This window comes from Ictalurus furcatus, chromosome 3 (assembly GCF_023375685.1).
Source record: "Ictalurus furcatus strain D&B chromosome 3, Billie_1.0, whole genome shotgun sequence".
NCBI lineage: Eukaryota > Metazoa > Chordata > Actinopteri > Siluriformes > Ictaluridae > Ictalurus > Ictalurus furcatus.
In genome coordinates, this window is record NC_071257.1 from 13955561 (window position 1) to 13966180 (window position 10620).

The 10620-nt window shown below is 42.3% G+C and overlaps 1 protein-coding gene across 1 annotated transcript in view; it reads right to left on the minus strand.

Annotated features, from left to right (window-relative positions):
• Nucleotides 1-10620, minus strand: part of akt3a (v-akt murine thymoma viral oncogene homolog 3a) — a 120520-nt gene that overhangs the window by 88725 nt on the left and 21175 nt on the right. Inside the window, exon 2 of the mRNA XM_053620869.1 lies at nt 7955-8297. Within this exon, the coding sequence (XP_053476844.1) occupies nt 7955-8000 (46 nt within the window). The 5' untranslated portion in view covers nt 8001-8297. The remainder of the gene's footprint in view (nt 1-7954; nt 8298-10620) is intronic.

Below are 10620 nucleotides of genomic sequence, written 5' to 3' on the forward strand. Positions count from 1 at the left end.
ACACTGAAGAGGATGGTTCGAGTGGCCAAAAAATCTCCAAGGATCACAGCTGGAGAACTGAGGAGGAGAGTCCACCAGCGTGGACCTTGAAATTTGAAGCATCTGGAGAGATTCTGTATGGAGGAATGGTCTCAGATCCCTTGCCATGTATTCTCCAACCTCATCAGGCATTATAGGAGAAGACTCAGAGCTGTTATCTTGGCAAGAGAGGTAGCACAAAGTATTGACTAAAAGGGTGCCAATAATTGTTGCACACCTATATTTAACAAATTTTTTTTTTTTGGATAAACTTGTGTTTTGTTTGCAATTGTATGATATCCATGAGAGCAGAATATTTTTGTGATTTTTTTTTTTTTTTTTTTAAACAAAAGATCAAAAGGTTAAACAATAAAGAAATGTTCATAGCTTTCTTTGCTCATATTTACCAAGGGGGCCAATATTAGTGGAGGGCACTGTATCTGTCTTTAACAGTCTTTCTCCATCTCAGGTCTTCGCTCTACACTTTCCCCCTCTCGCTCTCTCTCCACGTATCAGAAGAATGACTAACGCTGCAGTCAGTTAGGTTGAAGTGTGCAGTGAGTCAGCCTTGACCCGCTCTGTCGCCTGACCCCTGGATCACCCCCCATGCACACTACGTTCCCTCTCTCTGTCTCTCACACACACACACAAACACACAAAAACAGTCACAGAGTCGGGACTGAAGTTGCTGTTGCATTCTTATGTGCCAGTACTGGTTTAAAACACATACTAGCTGGCAGGCAGAAAAGCAAAGCGGCACTGAGTGTGTGAGGGTGCATAGAAGTGTGTGCACGTGTGTGGCCATAAAAGGAAGTGGCAGGCACATTTGGGTGTCGCACGCCACTGTAGTGCTCCACTCACTGCTGCTTCAAACAAATAGAGTGAGCATCAGATGCGAGAGTTAAATGAATGAGAAGTTCAGAGGACCATTGGAAGAATACTACACAATTGTGCTAAATAGCTGACATGCTAATATCCCAGGGCTCCCTGATGTCGACAAAGCAGCATATTGTATATATTGTTACACACTGCAATAAACCTTAAGACAACTGTGATTCGACACGGTTATTGAGTGGCCTGCATTAATTTGACCCAAAAAAAATAAATTGCTAGAACCTCACAGCTAACCAAAGCAATTGTGGTTTATTACACCGTCTATAGCAGGCGACTGAAATAGCGGAAGGTCTACGTGGTTGTAATAATTAACGAACAATATGCATTATTATATTGTATTCTACTTTGTGTAAAGCCAGTCTGTGTCTCTGTGTCTCCAGTCTATAGATTGGTGCAGGCCCAAATTGAAAACAGCAAATCTGCATGCATTTAACCAAAGAGTGTTTTTTTTTTTTATTTTATTTTTTTTTTTATTTAAAGAGACATTGCCTTTTAATGAAATTGAGTCTAATGGTGTTCCGGCGTCTTCTTCCCTCCATCCAAATTTATTAAACTGCTAATTCAATTCCAGATGTCCTTTATTGCATGTTTGGTAAACCTATACAGTCACAGCCCATTTAAAAAAAAAAAAAATTATATATCATCATAGGGCAGTACAAATAACTATTTTAAATCGTGATCAAGATTTTATGTTTTCTTGATTAATTTGACATAATGTAATGCAATTTCACCAACTTTGCAGATCTTTTTTTTTTTTTTTTTTTTTAACTGAATTCCCAATTCATATGTTCAGTTATAAGTTAACAGTCATCTTGGCTACATATTATTTAGATGTTAGTTATGTTTATATTTAGCATTATTTTGATTTGTAGATTCGTACATATGAACGAATATAGACATATACAGTGTGGGGGGGGGGGGGGGGGGGATCTGTTTCTGCTGATTTGCAACATTTCTTCAAATTTGCTTTAATTTGATCACAGACAGCTGTGGAAAAAAAATGTTTTAAAAACAGGAGCTCAGGCACCCGGAACCAGCGGAGTTTGTGTCTGGGTTATTGAAATGGAAGGGAAATAAATAAATAAATAAACTGAAAAGAGCCAGCTACTCGTTCTGAAATGCGTGCATAGGCCAAACCACAATTTGGCCGTAGGTAGGATGTCTTTTACTAGGTGGATTCATTTGCTTGCAATGGATGACAGATGATCGTTCAGAATCCAGGATACATGGGTCTATGGTAGCACAAAATAAGCCGACATATAAATCTCCCGTTCGCAGTTAAACATGATGAGAGAAAAAGATGCTAGCCAGGCTCGAATAATATCTGTTACATGGGTGGGAGAAAAGAACGCCACTTCTCATAGCCAGAAACGCTGGCCAGCAACCTGGTGAGGACGCAAACACGAAGCGCTACTTTAGAAACTTTGTTAGAAAAGGATAATAATCATAATCATATACTCAGTCGTTTGCCATAGTCTGTATTAACGCACGTAACTAACTAGCTCGCGATACATTATCACATTATGTTCGTTACCTCTTTTTTTTTTTAGCCAAGTCAATTAGGTTTCTAGGCAACTAAAACATGAGACTGGGCAACACATTTGAGCTTTATAATTTGTCCACCCCTAATTAGACTTCACTTTATCATCAAAACATGGTTCTGTTTGAAGTCCATCATCTGAAGTTGTAGCGAGCTAACTAGCCGACCATGATCCACCTGTCATCATGATCCACTCGGTTCACCCGACAATCCTTTCTCACTGGCAGTTTCCCAGCCTGCGTATAAGGGTGTGGTTACATCAGCCTTCCATGAGCCCTATCCATCAGGCTTACATCAAATAAGAACTGCTGGACTGTGAGAGAGCACGAAGTGGGTGCACCGTGAAAATGCTACAGCCCCAGTGGCGCATTTAGAGCCGGGCCAAAGCACTCAGCATGACTTACAGTCCAGAACAGAGAGGAAAACACATAAACTCTGAAATGAGACCGCACACAATGTCCTCACTTGGCCCTGAGAAAGAAAGAGAGGAGGAGACAGAGGAGGACATGGATCACGAGGAGGAGATGACTGCATAGAACGTTTGCGAGCTTTGTACCGCTAACCATGAAAGAAGTGAGCACAGTCTGCAACAAGGGCTGCAAGGTCAGTGTGTGTGTGTGTGTGTGTGTGTGTGTGTGTGTGTGTGTGTGTGTGTGTGTGTGAGAGAGAGAGAGAGAGAAATGTGTATATAAGCTCTGTTTGAAAGTGTATAAATTCCTCAAGGGATATAATAAATGTGACAATAATGTGATCAGAGTTTGTGAAGGCATGTGTGGAATGTGATGTATGAAGGAAAGCTTGCATGTGTGAATGAATGTCCAAAAGGCACTGAGACACTGATGCAGAGAGAGAGAGAGAGAGAGAGAGAGAGATTCATTCATGTCCCTGCATCCTCTGCTCAGTACAGAGTGTTCCTGGTCCTGCGGGAGAGAGCATGGCAGCCATGTGACGCCCAGCACTAAGCTCTACAGTCTCGCCTCTGATCCACACACACACACACACACACACACACACACTAGTAATGCCACTTCACCTTCACAACATGGCATCAATTTATCCAAACGGCCTCTTTGTTTCTCTCTTTTGGTATAAAGTATGCAGTGCAATACAGTTTTAAAAAATCAGCACAGTAAAGTGCAGGTCAATATGTTACAAGTGTATGCAGTATGTTAGAAGGACAACACACAAACACAACTAACACTGCAGCCCATTGTGTTAGTATGACAGAGCGGCTGGGGTCAAACAACAACACCGTGGGGGGAAAGAAGAAAAAAGAAAAAGAAGAAAAAAAAAAAACATGAATAAGAGAGACGGCAGGACGTTTTTGGTGAGAGCCGAATAGGTCTCTGTTTGTGGTGGGAGCTCCTAGTGTCCCATTCATAGTGGAGTAGTAAACAGGAAACTATGTCATCCGTTTGGTCATCCTCTGCTCATTCTCTCTCTCTCTCTGTCCATTTCCCCATTACGCAACGCTACTTTTAAAAGAGATCTGAATGGATGGCCAGGCCAAGCGAGGGACACAGCCAAAGACTTCTGCTGGAGCAAACTCTAGTATGTCTAGCACAACAGAGGTGAGGAGAAAGCACCTATAAAGACAAAAGGTAAAAGGTTAAGGAAAAAGTGAGGTGACGAAACAGAAAGAGACAGTACAACAATGGGAAATTAAAGGTAGGCGCAGGACTCTGAGAAGGCGGAGAGAAAGCAATAATGGAAACAGAGTAGAGGAGACAAAGCAGGAAAAGAAAGGAAAAGGAGAGGGTGATCAGGGTCATCCTGGCCGACAGCCAAGCCCAACACAACGAGCTCTGTTTCCCAGCACACACACACACACACACACACACACACACACACACACAATCAACTTATTCTCCATTCTACATCTTTGGGTCCAACCCAGGCGTGACCTTGACCACATTGCACACAGTATCACACACACAATTCAAACAGCATGGCAAATTCCTACACGCTTTCAAAAAAAAACCAAAACAAAACAAAACAAAAAAAAACCCACTAGAGGCAAGCTGGTAACTCATCTTGATAGCAAACTTCGTTTCCTCGTTTCCCCTTCGTGATGACCACGCAAGTCTTTCCTAAATACAAAGCAATCTGTAAAACGGTCATAATTACATGTTTCATTAAAGCTTCATGAAACACTAAACTACCTTTTCGGAGATTTTTAACAGAGGTGTTCGTGTCGCACATCATAAAAGACAATCTTAGCTTCCGATAATTTTATATGTAGGAGAAAACTGGTTAATTTTGAGCTTTTTTTCTGCCATTTTCGTCTTCCTGGTTTAAAATCTTGTCGTGTTGACGTTACAGGCAGTGACGTGGCAGTGTACTATACTACTTCGATGATGCGCCGGGGTCTCATAATTATTCATGAGCCTGCGTGTTCTTATCCTATGAGAAGACGCTGTCTCTTAATTATTCATGACAGCACGTGGTGCTTTCCTACAGATGTAGTAGGTGAGGTAGGCGTTCAAATGGGTCGGAGAGGTTTGTTTCAGTGGTGTAAGAGTTCGAGTGCATTTACTATGAGAACTGGAGAAAGGTGGACTTCGGACTTGCTCATGAAAGCAGTTTGCGTCTACACAATGATGCGGTACTCAGTCCTGAGGACTTTTCCATCCCTTCAAATGAGGTATGTGTCTAATTTTTAACCATGACTGTTTTATTTGCCTTTTGAGCTAATTAAACCGCTTAAAGCTCCGAGGGCCATCGTGTGCAAAACTATACAACGAGAATCCGCGTTGAAGGGAAGAGTCTTCGCCTTTCACTCGAGCCTATTAGCTAGCTACCATTCCGACACTCCTCCCATCCCATCCGCGCTGCCTCCGGTTTTGTTTTGTTTTCCTCCATAGTCACGCCAGGGGTTAATGGTTTAAACAGATAGGGTAGAGGACCTGCACTGCTATCCATTGTGTCTCCATTTAGCCCTGGTGATTCAGGAGAAGTCCTCTGGCTCATCAGAGTCCTGCAAATTGTTGCCACTGCAAACTTTCCATCTTTAGTCACTATCCATCTTTATTATAAGTGTTCTGAATGCTCGCCCTCCTCTTCCTCCCCTGCCACGCACACTCCGCCTCCCTTCTTCACACAGCCATCCACGCCCATGTAAGTTGCATTTTTCAAAAACATTAAGAGGTAGACTTGAGCTGAAAGAGGAAAAACTTATGTTTAGTAAACTGATTCACACTACAGGTTTAGTGGATAGCACGTTTGCCTCGCACCTCCGAGGTTGGGGGGTTCGAATCCCACCTCCATCCTGTGTGCGTGGAGTTTGAATGTTATCCACGTGCTTCAGGGGTTTCCTCCATGTAATCCGGTTTCCTCCAGCAGTCCAAAGACATGCGTTGAAGGCTAACTGGCATTTCCAAATCATCTGTCCATGAACATGTGCGCAATTGTACCCTGCGATGGGTTGGCACCCTGTCCAGACGTGTCCCCTGCCTTGCGCCCTGAGTTCCCTGGGATAGGCTCCAGGCTCCCTGCGTCCCTGTGTAGGATAAGTTGTCCAGAAAATGGACGGATGGATGGATGGGTGGATGGATTCACACTACAATTTACGGCGACTGTGACTAGAATAAAGCAGTTATATTTGTTGTTAATAAAGCCACTATGAAAATCACTCTTCTTCCAATAGTTTTTTTTCCCCCAATTAAAAAAAAAAAAAAATGGACAGTCTCAAATATTTCTCATGAAAAATAAAAACATTTATGCATTAGTCTATCAGTACGTTTACATGGACAAAATAATCTGATATTAACCCGATTAAGACAATACTCTGATTAAGAAACTAGCATGTAAACAGATTATTGATTACGTTAATCCGATTAAAGTCATACTCGAAGTAAACACAAATCGAATTAAGATATGTGGAGTATTCCTGTTTTAGTCACATTATCGAAGTGCATTACAGACATGTAAACACTTTCGTTCTCTCTCTCTCTCTCTCTCTCACACACTATTAACGTCATGTGGGAGTTTTCACCACATTTTGCGACAGGACACGTACACACATGGCAGTGTTCAACCGTTTGACGGCAAACAAGAGAGCACGGCTGCGTCCAAAACCGCTTTGAGATTTGGCCAAATCATCCAACTTTTGCAGCTTATGATGCAGAGTATACATTAAGGTTCAAGGGTGTGAAAAAAGCCACCAATCACATGAGGCAAAAAAAAAAGAATATAAACCACCATTGTGATGCCTGAATTGTTCCCACAAACAGCTATGTACTCTGCAGAAGTGACACACTGTACTGCAGCTGGACATACAATACAAAATGATTTGGATTGATCACCTTCATCTTATGATGAAACATTGCTATCACGATGGGAGTACTCTCCTCCATGCTCGCTGAATGGTTTGATGAGGATGAAAAATATTACTATGGCCTTCACGGGCACCAGATCTAAACCCAGTTGAACATCAGATTTTGGACTGATGTTTTAGACAACGCTCTCTACAACCATCATCTTTAAAAACCGATTGAGGGAATATCTTTCGGGAAAGTAGTCCCTGCAGTACAGTTCTAGAGAATTGAAGCTGTTTGTGTGGCTCATGGTGACCCGACACCCTACTAAGACTCTTTATCCTGTTTGTATTTCCTTAATACGTCACCCATTTGTACGTGTTAACTGTTTATGGTAGTACCAGGTGTACAGCAGCCTGCTTCGTTTGAGATCAGTAGAGACAGAAGGAGCACACTTGAATGTAAAACAAGGGCAAAGAGATCACAGGCTCTAGACAGTGAGCGAGAGAGAGAGAGAGAGAAAGAGAGTGATAGAGAGAGGGGGGGGGGATTGATAATGGACAGGAAACCCCAAGGCAAAACCCAAGACAAATCCCACCCATAATTAAAGATGCCACCTCAGAGTGTCAGAGTGTGCAGTCTGGCCCTGATGGACACATTTTTATTCACGTTCAACACAGAGCTGCTGGCATTTACGCAGTACAGTGAGTATGGAAGCTGTGTTTACATACCACGACCTACGAAATATCCACCACAGGAACACAGATCTCAAACCATGTCCCTTTATAAGCGTAAAGGACTCTGAGACAGCACTATTACAAACAGGCATTAAAATCAAACAGGCCATGTTACAGCCTGTGACTGACTGCTTGTGCGCGCGTGTGTGTGTTCAGAAATCCCCATCAAAAGGGGATTCAGCAGTCAGTCAGAACCACTTACACAAACACACATGTTCTACATCACATCTATGTAGTGTGAAAGTATACTTAGTTACATGCATATGTAAACACACACACACACACACACACACACACACACACACACACAGAGGCACGCCCACATCCACAAACTGGCATCTACAACCGTAATGTGACTGAAGCCATGCTGTGGCATACTACAGCAGTAGAGCCCACCCATGATAGAGGACTCCATCCCTGGAGACAACACACTCTCACATGCATTCACACGCAGACAAGCGCAATCCAAGCCAAGCCCGTTAGTTAACTGAGAGCGGCGAGACACTTACCCCTCTTTTGCACCCAGCCTTCTTTGACGATGGTGACATCGCTCATGATGCCTCCGTCACGGTGTGCCCTCCACTCCAACACGCCAGCTCCAGAACGAGCGAGGAGGGAGGGGGGGAGGAAAGAAGGAGAGGAGAGGAAGAGGGGAGAGGAGGGGTCAGCGTCTCACTCCCTCCCTGCCTGGTGCTCTCCCTCTCGTCTCTCTCTATATGTCGCTTCGCTTGTCGTGTCTCTCTCTCGTTCGCTCTCTCTCCTGTGGAAGCTGTTATGGAGCAGGCTATCCCCCTCCTTCTGGCGCTTCTCTCTCACTCTTCAGACCTTCCCACTCCTCAGCAGTGACTCAGCCTAGAACAAACACACAAAAAAAATGGAATGCAAGGATTTTTCACTTCTCTGTCTCGACCCCTTCTTCCCACCCAAATTCTTAGCCGAACGATAAGCAGCCATGAAAAACAAGGTTTATTCCTCCTGCTCCATCTTTGCCCCACTCTCAGAAGTAGCCAGCTGTGATGCAACCGAGGACTGCACCCGTATCACTTAGAAACATACAGAAAATGACTTGTCCGAAGTCTCATAGTACACAATTTAAGCAGTTTTGCCATTCTGCACACATGTACGAAAAAAAAAGTTTCGATGCAATAGGTCCTGTATCCGTGATGGTGTAACCAAGTCATACACAAAACATACTCATAACGCCCTTTCATATTTGTAGGGAAAACAGTAGTATGTCATAGAGTAACATTAAACACTCTTGCTCATAAATTGTAGAGTACCTTGACCATAAAAGCCCTCTGGACACAAGCAAACATATCAGTGTTGCCTTAAGACCATGTGCAACTTATTACTAGAACATATAATAATTTATAATGCACTGAGAACAACGGTAAAGCAAGGGCAAAATATATCCCCATTTTACCTGTTCTGTCAGTATAAGGTTTGATGTAAAGTGTGAGCTGTGGCCTCTATGTAATTTTCCATTGCTTCATGCAGAAATGAGAGATTTTGGAGGTGGTGTGCATGAAGTACATTTATATTCATAGAACATGAATCAAATGGCTTGAGCTTATCCAAGTCCATTGGTTCAACACTCAAAAGGTGCTACTCTGATGTACACGCATTCCTCCAGTATATTGAATGAGCATATAATGCCTTCAGGACACAGAATAGCGTGCAAACCTCTTGGATTGTTGAAGTTTATGGAGTTCTGAGTCACATGATATGTCCATTTACTCAAAGCTACAACATGTGTGACTGTCTGGGGGGTGATTTGAAAAAAATAAGTACACCCCATGGAAATTGTTGGCATTTTTTGACATATTTGGACAAGCAAACATTTGATCCTCTTTGAAACGGTGCCTATTAATAAAGTTGATGCATGCTATCAAAAAAACATAAAATTGACATTCTGTAGTCATTTTCACAATTTAAATTAACAAAAACTGACCAGACACATGGAAAAATAAGTACACTCCTACATTTATCACACCTTCAAATCCATAAAATTAGAATCAGGTGTTCAAGATTGGGTGCCAGTGATTAGAACCTGCTTAGGGAGTGCAGGTGGAACCAGTCTTATTTATACCCCTCTCATATCTAGTGTCTGGTGTTCCCTTTGTTAATGAGGTGTGTGGTGTCATCATGCCAAGTTCTGTAAGGCCTTCAGAAAAAAAGGTTGTGGATGCCTAGGAATCTACAAATGGTGCAGATTTCAAACGCCTGCAATTTGTCCAGTACTGGCCGTCCCAGCAAATTCAGCCCAAGAGCAGACAGTCTGATGCAAAAAGAAGTCTCCAATAATCCAAAAATTTTAAAATCACAGGATCTGCTAGTAAGTCTTGCAACTGTTGGTGTCAGAGTGCATGCTTCTACAATCAGAAAGAGATTGCACAAATTTGATCTGCATGAAAGGCGTGCCAGGAAAAAGCCTTTGCAAGACTACAGTTTGCTAATGAGCATATAGGCAAAGACCAGGCCTTTTGGAATAATGTGCTCTGGACAGACGAATCAAAGAGAGATAATTGGCCACAAAAACAGTAGACATGTTTGGCACAGACCAAAAACAGCTTTTCAAGAGAAGCACCTCATACCAACTGTGAAGCACAGTGGTGGAAATGTTATGGTTTGGGGTTGCTTTGCTGCCTCAGGGCCTGGAACAGCATGCATGCATTGATTCAACTATGAACTCTGAATCATATCAAAGAGTGTTTGAAGATAATGTGAGGCCATCTGCCCAGAAGTTGAAGTTGACCCTTACAACAGGATAATGATCCTAAGCACACTAGCAAATCCACCAAGGAATGGCTCGAAAAGAAGAAATGGAGGGTTATGGAATGGCCAAGTCAAAGCCCGGATTTGAATCCCACTGAAATGTCGTGGGGGGATTTGAAATGGGTAGTACATGCGACAAAACCCTCAAACATCATGCAACTGAAAGAATATTGCATGGAAGAATGGTCCAAAAAAAAAAAAAATGATGCAAAACGCCCACAAGAAGTTATTTCTGCTAAAGGGGCAATACTAGCTTCTGAGAATATCACATCTACGTGATTTTTTTTCTTGTGGTTTTGTTCAAGTATATAAAAACTTTATTAATGGGCATTGTTTCAAAGATGATCAAAGGTTTGTCCAAATATATATATAAAAAAAATAATAATAATAAATTTAAAAA